The sequence below is a fragment of the Puntigrus tetrazona genome, chromosome 8 (assembly GCF_018831695.1).
Source record: "Puntigrus tetrazona isolate hp1 chromosome 8, ASM1883169v1, whole genome shotgun sequence".
Classification (NCBI taxonomy): domain Eukaryota; kingdom Metazoa; phylum Chordata; class Actinopteri; order Cypriniformes; family Cyprinidae; genus Puntigrus; species Puntigrus tetrazona.
The window spans coordinates 12,900,408-12,920,646 of record NC_056706.1 but is presented as its reverse complement, the minus strand read 5'-3'; the positions used below and the strand labels follow the sequence as shown (position 1 = coordinate 12,920,646).

The 20,239-nt window shown below is 38.0% G+C and overlaps 1 protein-coding gene across 1 annotated transcript in view; it reads left to right on the top strand.

Annotated features, from left to right (window-relative positions):
* Positions 1 to 1,255: 1,255 nt before the first annotated feature.
* Positions 1,256 to 20,239, top strand: part of sema3b (sema domain, immunoglobulin domain (Ig), short basic domain, secreted, (semaphorin) 3B) — a 28,918-nt gene continuing 9,934 nt past the window's right edge. Inside the window, exons 1-4 of the mRNA XM_043246799.1 lie at positions 1,256 to 1,724; positions 18,015 to 18,307; positions 18,392 to 18,549; positions 19,670 to 19,732. Of these exons, the coding sequence (XP_043102734.1) occupies positions 18,187 to 18,307; positions 18,392 to 18,549; positions 19,670 to 19,732 (342 nt within the window). The 5' untranslated portion in view covers positions 1,256 to 1,724; positions 18,015 to 18,186. The remainder of the gene's footprint in view (positions 1,725 to 18,014; positions 18,308 to 18,391; positions 18,550 to 19,669; positions 19,733 to 20,239) is intronic.

The following is a 20,239-nucleotide window of genomic DNA, read 5'->3' as shown; positions in this document are numbered from 1 at the left end:
CACCTGTGCATGCGTGCTATTGTCTGTTTCTGCGTGTGTGAAGCAGATGGAAAACAAAGCTTTACATTATATGCTGCTGACGACATCAGGTCTCCATGACAGCTTATGGTAAGTATCATATAACATGGACCAGATCTCTCTTTCTATCTCACTTTCTCTATCTCCCTCTCACAGTGAAACTTGCTACAAGATGTCTGATTATTGTGATTTTAGGTACCGAACACCTTGAAATAGATGGGCCGGTATGTTTGTTTATACAGAAGGATGGAAAGAGAATAAAAGCAACAAGATAAAAGAAAAATGTAAGTGGGTTTTAGAGCTTGATGAAATCATATTTGCTGGCTGTTGCCCTCTAGAGTGTCTCATCGGTGCCATAATGACGCCACTCAGTCGAAAGTGTGTAGTGCAGCTCACATGAGCTTGTAACGATTGTTAGACTGTTAGATTTATTTTATGGATACACTGCTTTAACTAAGAGATATTTCACCTAAAAATAAAACAAAAAAAACAGATTTTTGGAACATAAAATGAGAGACTCTGATAAAACTGTGATAGAATTGGAATTTCAAGTTTCGAAATAGGATGCAAATGCAATAAAAACATCACAAAAGTAATTCATATGTAGTGTACACTATACTTCACATCAACACTGTAGCTTTTCTTGACAAACCACAGTTTGAATGTTTATTTACTGACTTTTTCCACCAGTGAGCTATTAACTACTCTGACCAGATCATTGAATTTCAGAAAAACGTCTCAGTCCATTTGTGTGGACGAATAATTTAGGTTGGTTTTTGAACTGGACAATTGGACTCATTCGTGAATCACGCATTGCTAATGTTTTATGAATTCCGATAAAAGATGTTCAGTAAAAAATAACTTTTCAGGCAGTTCCTCAAACAAACCTTTCAGGATACTTAAAAAATGTCTTTGTTCCACAGACGAAAGAAAGTCATACGAGTTTGGAACAACTAAGCGCTCAACTAAGAGTTCATTTTTGGTTAAACTATTTCTTTAATAATTTACCTCATTACACGACTAAGGTGATTCTTTAGGAACTCATGCAAAACTAATTAAAACATTCCACAATGGCAAAATGCTCATCTGATAGTGTACAACCCAGTATTCACCAGAGAGAGAGAGACTTTTACCTCTGACCAGTCTCCACCCATAATAGCCTGCCATCCAGGAGGGAGTGGCTGACCGAGGGAGGGGAGAGAGAGAGAGAGAGAGAGAGAGAGAGAGAGAGAGAGAGAGAGAGAGAGAGAGAGAGGGAAAGCTGGAGAGCTCTGCGGTAGCAGTCAGCGCAAGAACCAAAGCAGAGAAAGACTGGAAAAAAGAAGGTAGATTGAGAAAGAAACAGTGAAATTAGGAGCTAAGATATAAAAAGAAGAAAAAGAGAGAAGTCTTGAAATTCAATTCAGAGCAGGACAGAAGAGGCTGAGAGAGAAAGGAAATAAAAGACAGACTCATGAATTAAAAGAAGTCTTGGACTTCACATTGGAGACACATGTCCATGCGTGGACTGTTGCTGCTGCTGTGATCTGTCATTCCTCCTCACAGCGTGTTTGTGTGTGCTCTAGAGAGACTGAGGAGGGTGTGTGTGTGAGCCTGTCGTTCCTCTGGAGTCTACGGGACCATGGCACCTGTCAGGAACGGATGAACTTGAGGCTTAAAGGACTCGTGGGGGAAAAAGAACGAGAAAAAAGCTGAAGGAGTGAAAGGTAAGTTAGTTTCCCTGTTAGCAGTTTCATGCTGTGTGAGTGAGTTTGAATGCTTCTGCCTTTTTAATTTGTGGTTAGTGTGAATTCAGTTGTTTTAACCAGCATTTAAATATTTTGATATTATATATTTTGAAAAATGGCCATACAAATAGTTTAAAAAGTGAGAGCGTGTACATGAGGCAGGGAGCCCTCCAATGCGACAAGCTGTTCAACCTCTTTGTGCTTGTGTGTATTTAACATAATGTGTGCAGTATGTGCATGAATGATACCCTGGTATTGTGTTTCTAGGACGAATAGTATAGTTAAGTCTGAGGTCTTGTGGCTAAATCATGGGTTGTTATGTTGGTACAGTTATGAACACTAATTTAGATTGCATGTCTCTCTGTATGTGTGTGGACCAACCTATCTGGACTGTGTTTTCTTAATATAGGATGATATTAAAAGATTAAATGGTCTGTGAATACGGGAGGGGAGAGAGTGACAGATAAAGAATGGAAGAGTGATAGGGAAAGACGTGTTCATTCTGTAAGTGTGTTTCTGCTGAAATATTTACCCTGGTGCAACTCTGACTATTCCTGTGTTGCTCATGGGATGATGTTCTTTGGTTCACACAAAGAGCAAAAGACTGTTATCATCACTCCATCATCAACATTTTATGATTTTTATATATTTTCAACCCCAAAAACATCACAGATTAATGAAAAGATGACAAGATTTATAATCACATACAGTTCTTTCTTAATGGAAATGTATGATTTTTTTTTTATTCCATAGACTTTTTAAAACAACTAAAACAAAATTATAAACAAATACATTGTTATCTCTATATTTTGCCTTAGGGTTGTAAATTAATTGTAAATGAACGCAAGCTTCTTTCTAACAAGACAGATACATTATTTGTCAATCAGGGAGTTTTCAAACTGAGAACATCCCAGATGTCCCAAAAGAGTGGGTTTGTCAGAATTTGGCCCCAAACTATAGCGAAGTATCTACACACACAAAAACACATAATCCATACCATGCACTACCCAAAATAGTAATTAGACAAACACTCACATACCTACCCTCACTCAAACACTCACGCTCTCAACACATGTGTTCACACAGAAACACATTGTGTTTTTGGTCAGCTGTGTTTTTGGTGAGGAGAAGAATGTTGTGTTGTTTTAGTGGCGACTCTGGGTGAGCATTGTATGTGTGTGTATGTGTGTGTGTGTGTGTTTGATGAAATTACACGCAACGACTCACGCACACACAACTAAAAGGTCCCAGACTCTCCTTTAATGTGCATCTCCAAGTGACTTTCTTTATTTCTTGCTGGCTCCTTGATTCCTGCTCTCAGGATTAGGGGGTGGGTAGAGAGACAGAGAGAGAGTAAGTAAGAGAGATTGGGAGTGAGATGGCTTTTAGCCCGGTGCCTCAGCCGGTGTGGATCGTTAATTGAGCTGCTCCCATAGGGGGGTATCAGACCCCAGATTAATTTGGCTCCCCCTCCTCACACACGCACACACACACTTGTGCTTTCACCCTCACACAAACTCACACTCTCTTTCAGGGCCCTTTATATCCATCTATTAGACCACAGTTGTCAGATGTCCTGTCACTGCTGGAGTTTCTATTCTGATAGGAGATTGCGGGTGGGTGTGGGCGGGTGTCTCTATGGTGGGGTTATTGATTGTTTTGTGGAGTGTAGTACTATGTCGTGGGACCTGTAGGCCGGGGCTCATTAGGTTGTCTTATAACAAAGAATACATTCTGTACATCACTGTGAATGTTTCTGGGTTCCCAAGTAAAGGAAAGCCATGGAAAACATATTGGGAATCTTACAAAAGTCTATGTAACTTAAAAATATTTTAGCAGTTAGGCATCGCTTTTGTTTAGAATTAAACTTGATAACAAGCCATTGTGATGTACAATTTGTAGACAATTTGCTTGAATCAGTTCAGTGAATGATTCATTAATGAATCAAACTGACTCAAAACGATTTTGATGTAATACCTCATGGCTGAAAAGGGTGTGGAAAAAACTGTTCAAAAAGTGCAGGAGCCCTAAAATATCACTTAAGTGTTGAACGTAAGGATATTCCTGATAGATGAAGTACCATACAGTCATATTAAACTTACTTTAAATGCTGTTGTTACGTAATCTGTTCTCCATTGTTGCAGTATTATGAAAGTTTCAGGCGGATGAAGACATCTGCTTTTCTTTTTTTGTGGTTGAGGAGACTGGGTTTGTGCCTGAAGCATTGTCTCTAGAACAGCAATGTGACTCAGTGACTCTTAATATATAATTTGGAGATGTTTAGTCCAAATGAAGATGTGAAGGTTGATTAGATCCTCACATCCTACCTCACGTGTTCAGATAATATATAAGGATGCTATTGAAAGGACGAACAACTGTGTCTTGCGGCCTAAAACCAGATAAAAAACTATCATGTAAAATGGCACATGGTGTAGTGGAGGAATAGAGCAGCGATTTAACTGCTTGTGTTTCTGAGATGTGCAGGATTACGTGAACTCTCTTCTCTTGAGCGTTTGCTAGAAACATCATGCAGATGACTGCAGCTGCTCTCCAGAACTACGTTCCAAACGCATAAATCTAACATGGTCACTCTTGTCTCCTTCTGGGCTTAAAGAGCAGTAGATTTCAGACATGTCGTTCTGGAATCTTTCAGAAAGTTATTACTCAACAACAAAGCTGACTGTTCTGAAGTGAAAGAATTGAGAATAATTATTAAATAATTATGGATTATAATAAGTTGGTCAATAGATCTATGAATATCCATTTTGCATACAGTGCTGTACTATAAGGTAGTAATTTCTAAATGTATTTTTAGAATTGAAAATAGTTGGTTTTACATTTTAAATTTTTTATTTTTTTTCTTCCAGAGTTTTAATATTTATACATGCAAATTATGCTACTAATACAACTGTAGTGACCATCTCATTTTCAAATAATTTTACACTTATATAGTAGTATTTGTAAAAAAAAAAATTGTAAAGAGAAAAATCCAGAGTGCACTTTTAATGTGTGTTGTTTACCGTAGACTATTCACACATACTGTAATAACTCTGCAGTTACGCTTAATAAGCGGTACTGTACATTTTTATTTTCTTTTCAAGTCTGAATTAATCTTTCACTGTAGCTTGATCAAGAACAAAGAGCTTTGGTATATATCTTGCAGATGTTAATAATTTAACAATAACAGCTATTTATAATACTTGTTATCGCTTTCTGTTTTGATTATTGAGTTATTGATTATGTTAATGTCGAGTGTCTGTGATTGTCTTGAGAATGTCTGCCGAGAGTTTTTAGAAGATATGAAGATGGCGAATGAAGAACAGGATCGAGTCAAAAGTGCAAAAATGTTGAACAGGTCAGTTTACCGAAGGTGGGACGGCATACTTACTCAGAAGGGAAGGGGGGAAGATGAACAGATAAGGACAGAATGATAGATCAGAAAGGATCAGAGAGCAGCGAAGGCTGATTTGTGTAATGATACTGTAGCAAATGATACTGTATGTGTATGTTTATGTGTTCGTGCAGACTTGTACAGGTGTATGTGTTTGTGTATGTGGGAGAGAGAGAGGGGTGTGTACGTTGTTTTCATGACGTAAGTGTGTGTGCATGTGCTGATTAAGGTCATTGTGATGGTCTTTTGTGCTGCTGTTGCCACATTTGACTTCTCACATACGCACACTTTCACTATAGACTACTTTTTTTTTAAAAAGTCTCTTATGCTCACAAAGGATGCATTCATTTGATCCAAAGTACAGTAAAAACAGCTGTGAAATATTATTACAATGTAAAATAACAATTTATTCCTGTGATGGCTAAGCTTAATTTTACCATTACTCCTGCTCAAGATACATTCCTTATTGTTATCAGTCTTGGTAAGTTCCTACGTTTTATTTAGGATTGTTTGACGAACAGAAAGTCCAAAGTCCAGCATTACTTTTGTAACAGTATAAAAGCCTTTACTGTCACTTTCGATTAATCTAGTGTGCCATTGCTAGTACTAGTTTCTTAAAAAAAAAAATATTGAGCTTTTTGATGGTAGTGTATCTCTCACGGATTGTTTATGGTTTCTGTATGGTGACGGTGATAATAAACCTCAAGTCTAATCAATCACAGTCATATAAGTATATTTAAAGTAAACCTTTCAAACGATGTCCTCAAATTTTGGCGATTCACTGTATTTGTATATTTCACTATATTTTCTAACTTTTCATTCACAAAAGTACGCTTACAGTCGAACCTGTGCACACACAAACTTACATAGATTATACAGATAAAGTGTTAAAGTGATAAAGTGTTTTCCATCACTATATTTATATTTTTAAGTAAGGGCTATAGAGGTATGATGTCATTAGACAGTGCCCGCAGAAGTGTGTCTGTGTTCATATGGGTCTGAAAGATGACAAAACATTGCTGCTTGATTAAAAAGAGGGAGGCATTCCTGAACACATGCTTTTAAAACGGGGAGTGTGTTTGTTTGAGTGTGTATGTCTGTTGTTACATGGCCATGATTAAAGAGTGAACGGATAAATCATGATGACCTGCAAGTTGTAGGTTGTGATGAGTTACGGCAGTGGTTTTTTTTTAAAAAATGAATGAAATATGTGACCGCTTTGTTTCATTTATTATTTAAAATAGCCCAGCATTTGCTAACGGAATTGTATTACTGTTATCCAAATAGTTCTTCCATAAATTCAAAAGAATTGTTAATAAAAGTGTTATGGAAGGGGAATTGTTAAGAGGCATCAAAAATTAAATAGGAAACATTCCTCAGTCTCCTTCTCTACTTACTTCCCAAACTGTTTGTCATTCACATTTGGCCACACTAGAGCTCTAGGAACTAATTGTAATAGGGGATGGAATATAGCGTGACACCTTTGTAAAGGTGTGAATGACTGTGTGACACTGATAGATTTCCCCTTTAATAGAACCGGACTGAGTGTAACTGGACACACAGACAGGTTCAAATCCATCGGCTCAAGATGCCACTATATATAGAGAAAGAGCGAGAGCGACAGTTAGAGAGAAAAGAAAGAACGATACATTAAAAAGGCATTAAGGATTATGGGTAATGGAGCAGGCCCGTCAGTGTGGATTAGCTAATGCTCATCAGAGAGTAGAAGTGAGTGTGTGTGTGTGTGTGTGGGTGTGTGTGTGTGTAGAAATGTGCGCACAAAAGGGGGGAGAATGTGTCCCTACATACACCCCTCAGTAGTATGCTGCTCATGTCTGTGTGTGTGTGGTTAGGTTGCATCCTCGCTCATTACCCCGTAGTGGTCGACTAAAGTGTGTGTTCAGCAGCAGCTTTTAAATAATGAAAGAAGATAGAAGATATCAGCCGTGCACGGATAGCAGTTTGTGTGTGCTTGAAAAATGGAGTCCCAGGATGAGGAGAGATGGGGGTGGGTTGCAGATTTGGAGCTGATGCCCACAAACCCCTAACTAGCTACCTGCTTGAGTGTGTGTGTGCGTGTATGTGTGTGTGTGTGTGTGTGTGTGTGCGTGTGTGAGAGAGAGAGAGTAAGAGAGAAAATAATCCTCTCTTAGCAAACTTATTTGATTTCATAAGTGGAACAGCACTCTTCTGCAGTGGCCATATTTACATACTGCAGAAGCACCACAGGAGAAACTACTGATCAAGTGAAATATAATGACTGTGTCTCTGTGTGTGTGTGTGTGTGTGTGTGTGTGTAGTGCTGAAGGTCCATTCCCTTTGAGATTCTACCCACTAGCACTCTCAGCCGTAGTAAATCAATACCTGTCAATCACATACACACACACACACACACACACACACACACACACACACACACACACACACACACACACACACACACACACCTGGCTGCTGTACACACCCTCAATGGTTATTTGCCCTAGGGCACCTCAGAGCAGATAGTGGGGCAGTTTTGTCTGTGTATGTGTGTGGAGATGAGAAATGTGGAGTTCTTTCTTTTCTTTATTGCTGTGTGGTTCATTAGCGGTCAGATTGTTTTTCTAATTAGTCAAATAGTGATTAGCACTAGCAATTCCCACACGTTTCCATTAACACGGACACCTTCTGGACTGGATGTCAGCTGTATTGACCTTTCTTGGACATGCAGCAAATTGTGTGTGTGTGTGTGTGTGTGTGTGTGTGTGTGTGTGTGTGTGTGTGTGTGTGTGTGTGTGTGGAATATGAGAGCTCAGTGGACACAATGACGAGAATTCCTGCTTGCATTCCTTTGGAAACTACACTCACATAATGTATTTCAGGCTTGAAAAGAGTAAAACGTTTATTTGTTTTGTTTTTATTTCATTTTATCTTATTTTATTTTGTTATTATAGCCTAGTTGAGTTTTTAGTAATAGTGGAGAATATAAGTAAGTGTTGATGAAAAGTTTCAGTGTCATTGTAATCACATTGTACAATAAATACTTTTATTTTGAACTAACTTAATAGTTAATAGTTTGTCATTTACACAACTTCCAGTCATTTCACTTCCAAATCCAATATGAAAGAGGAATTTGGACCAGTCATGGTCACCATTCACTTTCATTCTCTGGAAAAAAGTGATGTGGTCTGTGCAAGTAAAAAATTCATACACGTTTGGAACAACGTGAGGGTGAGTAAATGATGGTGAAGATATTAACTATACAGTCAAAATACATAAATATTTCTTACTGGCCTTATACTGAGTGAGCATTACTTCAACTAAAATATTTTTTATGTTTTTATGACAGTGGAAATTTTTTTTTTTTTTTTTTGTTTTGTCACTGAGTCTTGCAGCATCATAAATGAGATGAGCCAGTCTTTGTGTGAAACTGCACCTGTTACAAAAATGTGATTCTGGTTTTAATCATTTTTATTCTAGTGGTTTTACATCTGGAATATTTCACGTGTGTCACCACCTGTGCCTGGAAGGAAAAAATCTAAGAGTAACCCCTCATGGTACATTTTCCAAACGGGTAAAGTCTCTTTTTTCCATATGGCCAAGTACATCCCAAAGATTATTGGAAAAGAAAAAAATGTAGGGTGGGGACTTGGTTCTTTGATGGTTGTTAATAGGATGGAGGCATACACTATCTGAATGAGAGTGTGCAATAAAGTGCGGGATTAAGCAGAGATACCTGCATACATCACTAGACGTCTGTCATTTCACTGGAACATGCAGTTATGCCATTTTGATTGAAATTACAAAGTCACATGGATCAGTTGTTCACAATAAAAATATTAAGATGCGTTTAAAAATAGATCCCCATTTCCTGAGGTTGTTTGATAGATGCATTATTTCAGTTGGTGTCACACTGTTGTTCTTGTAATTTCCATTTTAATAACATATTAGGTTACGTCTTAGTAAAGAAATGCACTTTATTTATTCACTAAAGCCATTTCTTTCTTTCTTTATGGGCCATTTGTTTCGTGTGAAATCGCTTTTGTTCAGTTCTCCTGCAGCTGCACTCATTAATGAATTAAATCAACCAAACTAAACACAATGTCTTGAGTGTCACACACACGAGGCTGGAGTCTGTGCTGTCTACTCTGTGTAGATCTGCTTATCCACGTTTACAGCAGTTACTTGACATTTGTCTTGCCATATGTCTCTAAAACCTGCTGTTCAGTGTTTATGTTTGCATATGAGCTTCTTTGTGCGTGTTATTCAATTGTGTGTGGGTGTACAAGGTAAAGATGGAGTATATGAATGCATATTCCCTCTGGTTTGTGATACATGGTTCTTTATGAAGTTACTCTGTGGATTTTGCATCTGTAAATCTAATAAAGAGTTTCTTTAAAGAGCATTTTTTATTGTTTGCAGGCCATTAAATCATTTGTTCCACTATATATAACCATTTCAAGTTTCCTAGGCTTTGTTTAGAGGCGATTTGAAAAGTTTTATCTCTCTCAGTCTGTCTGTCTGACTTATAATAGATATTTTTTTTGGCTTCAGATGAGGAGAAATTGCCTTTTTGTTTGATCAAAAACAAAATTGCAGAGGAGTAGATGCTTTTTAACGCTGTGTGCGAGAGATTTTTCCCTTGACCTGTTAAGTACATCTTGCTGTTACTTTCTAAGGGTGATTTCCCAGATGGGTGGTTCTTTGAAAACCATAAATGGCCCACCTGCATGGTCCAATCGCAGTTTTAACTGACACCAGAGAAACAAGGTGTGTGTGTGTGTAAAACCCATCTATCATCTTTTACTGCGGTCCCTGCCTTTCAATTACACACTAATAGAGGGGATTTCTGCCTCTTTTGAGACAGCTCATCCAGAGGAAGTGTGTGTATGTGTGTGTTCGACAGAAAGAAGGACACATAGAGTGAGAGTCAGACTTTAAAATTTAGCAAAACTGCAGTAAAACTGACAAGGGATTAAATGTACAGTGATAAAGGTATTATACAGTGGTGAGAAGCTACTGTGTGTGTGTGCGTGTTCGTGTGTGATGGTCCCATTGGGTTAGTCTAAAAATGACACCCAGAGACTCGTGGGTCGAAGGCTCAAAACTCCAGCAGTGATCCGCCACTCTCATCCCGTCACATTCCCTGCAGAATCAGTCAAGCCGCTGATAATCTCTCACCATCCCCATGAATAATGTTACCGCTGTCTGTGTGTGTGTGTGATCATTAGTATCATACCAGAGGCCTTGACAGCTTCCTGACGGTGTGCTGCGACACACTCACACACACTGTCTCTTGATCCAGTCTCCAGAATCTCTTCTGACAGCTCTTACTGGGAACAGATCTTCAGCCGCTGCAGGGAATCAGGCTCTGTGTGTGAAGGCAGGGAGAGGAGCGGGAAGGAAAGCAGAAGACTTGTCAAAGTGTTTTCCAAATCCACTTCCACTTCCATCCAAATAAGTGTGACCTCCAGTTCTCCTAGACAATACAGGGAGAGGAAAAGAAATAGAACGGGGAACAAAAAGAAAAGGTTGAAGTCATATTAATCAGTGTCATTTTACTTATAAAGCACCTGTCAGTCGTCTATAAGCCCACCTGGGGGCGGGACCAGGAATCGACCCCCATCAGTGTGTGTGCATGCATGCGTGCTTGCGTGTGTGTGTGTGTGTGTGTTATGTTGGATTTCCCACAGGTTCTACTCTACTGCTGTTTTAGGTCACGGAAAATATCCAGACGGAAGTGGCCTAAATCGGTCTCATGAGAAAACGCTGTGTGTGTGTGGTGCAGAAGAGCTGGAACAGATATGTGTCCAACTTATGATGATGGATTGAGTTTTTTAGATGGTCTGTGTTCTAGAAGTAAGTGTGCGTATGTATTTATCTTTCATCAGGGGTCTTGAACTTTTTTTTCAGACCAGGTCCCCTCAGTTGATAGAGAAAGAAAGCAGAGACCTGTTCGGGTAACACCTTGGTAGAGGGACCAATTCTTACTATTAACTGGTTGCTTATAGCATGCATATTATAAACATATATAGGCTGTTTATTAGTACTTAGAAAGTATATATTCTGCATGATCATATTCTACGTCCCTAGTCCTTCCCATTACCTGAACGTATATTACAGATATATTATATTATAGAACGTATACCGTAACTATATTGAGGCAAAGTCATAATTAAGAGTTTGTTCATTTGCAAGAATTAGAACTTAAAATACAGTGTGGCCATTATTTTTTAATGCATATCTTTTATTCACAAAAAGACAACAGCTAACTAACCCTAACAGTTTTCCTGAAGATAACTTCAGAGCCTACTAAGGAAATGTTTAACAAAACAAATAAATAAATAAAACCTGCTTTTGGACGCATTCATGAATGTCCTTTTTTTGGAAAAATATAGAATTTTTTAATTCTAAAAATGCAAGTTCTGTGTGCTAGGAACTAGAGTTACTTAAAGTATTTAATGAGATTTAAATATATATATATATACGTTTATGATAAGTTGTAGATGGCTAAGTAACTGTTGGATGGGTATATGATTGTGTGTGTGAATTGTGTTACCTTGTTGCCCACTTCAAAGACACGGAGGATTATGGGTGAAAGGATTTAACTTCATGATGGTTTGACCCTGAGGGAGAGATAAAGGAAGAGGGAAAAAAGCGAGAGAGTGAAATAGAGAGACTATAGATAATATTCGGTTTGAGAAGCAAGTGGAATGTGTGCAGACCCAAATCACAGGTTCAGAGGGGAAGTTTTGTAAATGTCAGAGGAGAGTGTGTGAAGAAAGCAGAACCATGAGAAAGAAAACTTTTAAACCAAGGCTGCGATTAGGAGCGTGTAATTTTCACCTTCTGAATGTTGGTGTGCCTTTAGCCTAAATTAGCACATTTAACTGTCAGCTGGGTGAGTTATGACGTCCTCAGTCGCAAAACTTTAAGCCAGTTGCAGTGGTTTGTGCCTACTGGCCAATCAGATTTGAGTATTATGGTCGGAGCTGAGTAGGTGACACTGCGATGTCTCCGTGGTGATAATCACCCTCTTAGTTGTGGAATTTGTTTTATGTCATGTTGCTGTGTCGACCACGGTCATGGTGATTAGCTACGGGTCTTACAACTCAAGGAACACTGACCCAGAATTCAACACTGGCACAGGGACATCAGTCTATCTGAGCCCAACACGCAAATACACAGCGTCTTCTCGACCTCGCACACTTTCTGTCCACAGTCGGGACAGCTATCATTCAGATGCACTTTTTTAAGTTTATGGGTCTTTCTTTGAGTTTCGTCGCTTTTTTTCCATTTACATTTAGACATACAGCAACTCAAGCAACTCACAAATGAGAACAATCAAAGCAATCAAAAACAAAAGAGCAGTAATGAAATCTCTGTTAGACTAAAGCATTATATACCAAGATTTTATTTTTTTTGTATGACCCTGGACCATAAAACCAACCAGATTTTTTGCTTAAAAATTGTTTTTTAGCATTTTGACCCATATAATGTATTTTTGGCTATTGTTACAAATATACCCCATGGACTTAAGACTGGTTTTGTGGCCCAGGGCCACATATAGTAAATAAAAATAAAATAAGTAGAAGATATACACACACATATATATACATGCATATACACCATATTTATTTTTAATTTATACAATTTATTATTATTATTTATATGTTATTATTTGTAATTATATTATAATTATAATTATAATTGTTGTTGCAAAAATTAAATATATCATTTAAAAAAAGTGGTTTTCTCATGTGTCATTTCAACCATTTTGTCCCACTATTTATTTATTCATGTACTATACATATTTATTTAATTTGCCAAGGAGACAGTTAAATCTTGAGATATGAAGTTGTATTGCGTGAAAACAAATGATAAAGAAGTGAACATCACTAAATAAATCATTGGATTGTGTGCCATTATTTTTTACCTAAAAAGCTAGCTGTGAAAAAAATAAAAACCTTAAAAAAATGTCGATATTACTGTATTTGCATCATAAAATATGATGCGACGAAAAGGACACTGGTTGGCATTTCCGGAAAAAAGCATGACAGTATTCAGTGATGCAGAAGTTGAAGATGTTCAGTGGATAAATTAAATTAGTAAAAATGTGAAAAGTTTTTAAGAGATCTTATTTTATAGTCCACAGAAGCAAAAGTGCCTGTACGCTGGAGCTGAATTCAAGTCACTTTCTGCATTACATAAGAGAAAAGTGCTCACAGGAAGAACTAGTCCCTTAACAAGCAGTGAATGATGCATAAGTTGTTATTGACGTCAGCTACGTCATGCTGAGATAATGCTTATTTGTTGAAGTCGTGGGATGTTGCGGTAAGGGACACGAGTTTACAACTTTCTGAACTTTCTGTCCTCCGTTTAACATTTATTAGAGGAACGCCCCTCATTTATTGCCAAACTTATTGAAATGACATCTTCTGTTGTTTTACAGGGGTACTTTCTGATTAAACAGCAGTAAAAGCTCACCACTCTATTGGCTCTGATCCTGATCCTACAAACTCTACACAAGAAACAATACATTAACGGTACATTGTCTGTGTCCACACACACCTATTCTAACACACAAATCTGTAGTCTTTGAGTACGGTATCAGAGTACCTCTTGAACTCGAGGGGTGTAAAGTGTCTAATAGACTTTAAAGATTATACGGCAGCACACACATCAAAAACCCAGCGTTACCATGGTAATCAGAAAACCAGACTGGGGTTAAGGAGCACTATTATCTGGGACACAGAGAGAGACAGAGAGAGAAAAAGAGAGAATACCTCTTTTTGTCCTTTAAGTCCTCAACCCCTCAGAAGTGTTTGTACAGAGCCCCGCAACCATGGATCCTTGCCAAACACAAAAAGTGTGTGTGTGTGTGTGTGTGTGTGTGTGTGTGTGGCTATTATGGTATTGTACAAAACATTACAATTATTCTTTGAAGAGTGAGGCTCTATATATAAGGTGTACCTCTATATGAGGTGTTCTGCATGGGTGCACAAGCTTTTCTAGGGTGTTTCTATGGCAAAGTTGTGAGCCAAAGTGTCGTACTTATGGTTACTATTTTGTTCAAATCGAATCAATTCTAAGTGTGAACAATGCTAATAGCGGTGGTAGTCTGAGAGCTGGTTCAATACATTCCACCATCTAAATCCCTTCCTCTTCTAAACTCTCTTTCTGTATCCAGCTTTCCTCTTTTTTTCATCTAATTTAAAGTTCATTCTATCTATCATTCTGACAGAGTCTCTGTGTGAGAGAGCTTTGTACTTGTGTGTATTATTGTAAATGGACTGAGGGCTTGTGGCTGACCTGGGAGATCACTGCAGTCACACACACACACACACACACACACACACACACACACACACACACACACACACACACACACACTCATGCACACACATGCTGAAACTTGCTGTTTCACTTCTGACAGGGCTAAGAGCCGCCAAATTCATTCTCTGGACTCCATTTGAAAGGATTTGTGTCTGTCTTTGTTATGTGTATACAAAGTTTTATCTCAAAGAGTGTAGTAGATGATGTAAAGCAAGTGTTTGGAGCAGTTTTATGTTCACATCTATGTGCCTGAGAGAGGGAGAGAGACTACAGAGAGCAGAGGAACTCATGTTAGTGTGCCAGCGTGACCTTGTTGGACCTACAAAGCCTGAAAAAAACGACGAAAAGTCAGCAAGGTGGGTTGTCTTTTTTACAATGTACGAAGACTGAAAACGCTTAACAAAGAAGGACATTTCTCTTTGGTCTCTGCTATATAAAAATTACTTTTGGTTACCTTTAGTGTAAGGAATAGTTCATCTGAAAACGAAAAGTCTGTTATTGTTTAATCGTGCTGTCATTACAAAATACATGTATCGCATGACATCAAAACCCAGAAACTGAAATTTTGAGCAACGTTTTTTGTTTGTTTGTTTTGTTAGTTTTTTTTTTTCAAACTATTAATCTGCACTACCGGAGATTTTAAGCTAGGGACTTAGAATTGAGAAGCACCATGTAAGTGCCTTTTCCTGTTGACACTGTAAAGCTGCTGTGACACAATCAGTATTGTAAAAAGCACTACTGCATATAAATAAAGATGACTATTACCAATTATATATTATCAATATTGTATATCTGAGCCCATGCAATAATTTAAAGTGAGAGCAGATTCATTGTGATTCATTTACCTTTGTTCACAGATTTTTTGAATAATTCACATATTTAGATTGAACGTTGTAATTTTTTATGTTTTGTATGTAGAATCAACTGATTCAGTGAAAAGATCTGATTCAGAAGAACAGTAAATGAATCGGGCATCTTGACTTTTCTCATGAACTCTCATGAGGTTGTACAGGTTTTGAACAGCACGAGGGTGAAATATTGTTGGCAGAATTATTTTTGTTTTGTGAACTACCCCTTTATTTCCCCCTGCATGTGAGCAAAGGCCTTTCCTCACGCGTTTCAATCTTTCTTTTCTCTTTCGCTCCCTTACTGGAGGTTCTGACAGTTGGTCTCAGTCCAGAGGAGCCGCTCAGCAGAACAATCGACTCCTTTCTCCTCTTCTCTTTCACTCTCTCTCTCACTCTTTCTCTCTCTTCAGGATCTCGCTTGCACCAAGAGGCTCATGACACAGTTACCTCCTTCTCTCTTCTTTCTTTTTCTCTCTCATTTGGTTTGTTTTGTCTGGTGTTGTCATTGTGGCATTGAGGTCTTAAGGTTAATTATTGTTTGTTTATTTGGGACTCAGCAGCATTTAGTCTGGTTTTAAGGCCTGTGGAGGAGTCTTCCTCTGTGGGTGTGTGTATGTGTGTGTGTGAACGTGTCCTGCTCCAGCCTTGGCTGTAATGATGATGTACGATTTGCTGCGTTGGCACAGCCTCTTTGCTTAAAGAGATGTGAAGGGCGCTGGGATGCACTTTTCTGCTCTACTCTTGTATAAATCTCCCAGGATGGGGGGTGTGAACCTTGCTGGATGTACTTGAATGCGTGTCTCTCTCTCTCTCTCTCTCTCTCTCTCTCACACACACACACGGTCCTGCAGTAGCTCATATTAACTGTGTTTATAGTAAATTAGCACAGCTAATCAGTGTGACAGCGCTATAGACAGAGGGACTGTGTGTGTGCTGTGTGTTCGTGTGTTTTATTATAAGACTTGTGCTGTCTGCCAGTGTGAATAGTTCCATTATTCACAGCAGTAGAAACAGAAAGAGAGGAAGAAAGAACAAAGCACTTTTTATATTTGGTTTGGGATGCTGCTATGTTTGTTACTCTGTGTAAAATAAATACAAAAATCAAGACGCTGGAGGATAATCTAGTTTTTCAGGATTCTGTACATTTTAGCACTGCTGGAAAACTCTGTGTGTGTGTTTGTGTGTGTGTGTGTGTGTGTGTGTGTGGGTAAAATCTATATTCAGTGGAGTCAGTAGGTCTCCTCTCATCTTACTGGTGATGCTCACTAACACTTATTAAAATTCAACACTGCAGCAAATGGGTATGTAAAGTATTGGTGTGTGTTGCTAAAGGGCTTTTGAGATGTAACAAATGTTAAAAAATTGAAATGTATCCCCCTCTGTTTTATCTTCCTCCACTTATCATTCTCTTTCTTTTCTAACACACGCATTGTTTTTCATAATAGGACCAAGCTAATGATATTTTCGGTTGTCTAACTTTACATTTAAGCCTAACACAAAACTTTTAGCATGTTTCTATTTTCATAGACATGTTCTTTAGGAGGTTTTTAGGCCGTTTTCATTGTGAGGACTGTTGGCTTGCCCGCACAATGTAGGACAAAAAATACACATTTACTTATATATCTAACAAATTTAAAATTGGTTTTAAATTGGTTTTTAAAATAACCAATGTTTTGTCCGATAAAGATCTTCTGTGTTGTTAGTCGGGATATATAAAAAAACGATGTGTTACATGAAAACTTATTTAGGGAAGTACTGAGCTAAAACAAAATGCAATTTTTATGGTCCCTTTTATTTTTTAAACGTTTAATATTTCACAGATTCTGCGTGAGTTTGCAGAACAGCATGTACATAAATACCATCTGTCTGTTACAAGCACCTAAACATCAAAAGACATGAGGAAAGAAACAAAAAGTTGCTCTGTTTCATTTTGCCTGAAAGAGAGGTTGAATTGAAAAAGAGCAGCATAAAATAAATAAATATATAGATTCCCCTTAAATTGTCTGACATATTGAACTCACACACATAGTCTTATGTGTATATATTACACCCAAAATGTGAGATAAAGTAAGAAAATTGAAACCAAGAAGTGTGTAAATACATCAGTGTGTTCAGTGATTGTTTAACTAAGAGTTTCCTGTTTTAGCTTGAGAATCTCAGGAGTTTATCTCAATGGAAGTCTGAATGATATGGTTTAAAATTATACAGCATGTTCTCTCCTCTAATTTATCATTTCTTTACCCTCCAAATGGTGAATATGTCCTAGTGCAATAAGCAAGCACACACACACATCCTCACGCAGCAATTAGATGTTGTTGGTCTGAAATGAGAGCTGGACGGTGTTCTGACCGAGTGGATCTTGGCTTCCACTTTGGCCATTCAATGAACCTGCACCAGAACCATAAAAAGACCAAATGAGAGGCTCAACAAGAACGAATGCTTTGACATCCAGTTCTGAGTGAGCATATATATGTGTGTGTGTGTGTAATATGAGATCAGATTTCTCCCTTCTCATCTTAGACAGGACAGTAGCTTTAGACCATCTGCTGCTGAAATAAAGCGTGTGAGTGTGTGTGCGGGGCATATCTGAAATATCGTGGCTATTATCAGACTGTGCTGTAGGAGTGGGTGAGCAAGGGGTCAGTAAGGACTGAATAGTGGCTCTGAAAAGGATATGAAAAGTCTAACACTTTTTGTTGTTGTTCTGTTGTCCAGCTTTCAGCGTAGAGAGGAAAATCTACATCCACGGCATCACTGTAACAACACACAGAACGCCTGAGAGCCGTCACTGCAACAGCTGCCACGAAAACCAGCATCCCATTCAACCATCTGTGTGGCAGCTGTCTGCGGTTTATAGCTGATAAGAAATACCGGTCTTCCTCAGAAGATGATGACGATGGTGATGATGATGATGTACAGCTCGCTGGTCCTGCTCGGGCTGATTGGTATCAGTGCTTCATCCAGCGGAGGTTCATCTTCCTCACCCCGGATGAAGCTGTCTTATAAAGGTGATGAAACTAGCTTGCGTCACATGTACATCTGAATGCGTTCAGGTTTCGGTTTTTAACTCTGTGTTTTCATATTTCTTCCAGATCTCCAGCAGTTTAACGGCATTAAGCGGTTTGACTTGGAGCGTTCGTGTTGTTTCGGAGCTCTCTTATTGGACGAGGAGAGGGGCCGGCTGTTTGTTGGAGCTCGCAACTTTCTGTTATCTCTCAGTCTCGACAACATCAGCAAACAGGAACAGAAGGTACAGCACACTCCTTACTCCTTGCTTCATCCATAGTGGAAGTGTGAAAGGAAATATCTTTCCTTCTGTACTGTATGTCTGTCATCAGCTAATTACATTTTAAACAAAGGTGTAGCCATGTCAATCATAACTTGCTGATATACCTGCCGGCAGTTTCACAAAAATCTTCTTCAGGAAAAAAAACGAAAAAAAAAGTTTGTGAGAATTTTATTAAATGCTGTTGTTAGAAAGTTCTTTAGGTTTTCACAAATATTTTAAGAATAAAATGGCTGATTGTTTTGTAAGTACTTCACATTACCAGCACCCTACAATATAATTATTTAAATAATAAACATAATCATAAATATAATTTTATTAAAATATGCCAAAATTAATGACGATACAGTGCATTCATTAAAATATATTTACTGTGATTTTTTTTGGGCTTTGCTGGAATAAATTTTTTTTAGCTTTTATATTTATATTTTATATTCATATTTTAGTTACATAAACTAATACTTACAGTTACACAAAAAATACTAGTATTTTATTCTTAACAATATTTGCTTATTTAACTTGTTTTCTCATTTCTCTGTCATACATTTCTTTACCTTAAGGAAGTAATCCAGTGTTTATAGCTGATATTAACAAATGAAGTGATTACATGATTGGATTTTTTATAGCCCATACACACCTGTGTTTTGTGCCGCCCACACATGATTAGATCGTGTGCGTGTTTATGCTCGAGATCCAGTGAGGAAGCTTTAACATTAATTCTGTGTGAAGTTAATCAGCCTTTAAAGTCATGCCAGATGATTTATAGTGGTCCGAGCCAACATGCCGATGACAGAATGATGGATTTTTATTTCTTTAGGAAGGAAAAAGTAGGAATGATGAGTGAGAGTTGTCGGTCACTGTGTGCTGCTCTAGACTCACGCAAGCACACACAGGTGTGGTTATGTGTGGATGTGTGTGCATGTATGCATCGCCCCTGGACGTGTTTTAACTGTATCTCTGATGGGGTTCAGAGAGAATGTCCCTCAAGCTACTGAACACGTCTAACCCTGCAAAGGTCCTAACCTTTAGCCAGAAGTCTTCCTCACTTTAGGACTCTCTCTCTCTCTCTCTCTGTCTCTCTCAGATCTACTGGCCAGCGCCTGTTGATTGGAGAGAAGAGTGCAACTGGGCCGGGAAAGACATCAATGTAAGTGTCTGCCATAATCAGATCTTGTGGTCACAACACACCCGGTTTACACATCTATCGGTACCATCTCTCCTATGAGCTGTTTACACACAAACACACACACTCAGGCAATTAGCACTGCTATCACAAATCTCTTCCAAATGGCTCCAACAGATGTAAATCAGTGTAGAGACAAAGATTTCAAATGGGGGTCTGTGGGGTTAATAAAAAATACCACCATGATTACAAAACATATAGAATATTTTTTTGAAGTTTCATAATATTGGTGATCTGCTAATCTAATGAGCATTATATATTGTAATAATCGTTAGATTTTTTGATGAATGTTATAATAGTGTTATTAATTAATATGTTAATGTTTTTATATTGAGGGTGCAAGTTGGTTGAGACTCTATAACGGTACATATAGAACTAGAATTACGAATATCGTATTTTTTTATTAAGCATTGATGCTTTACATTGATCAAAAGTGACAGTAAAATGATATTTATAGTTTTCTATTTTTAA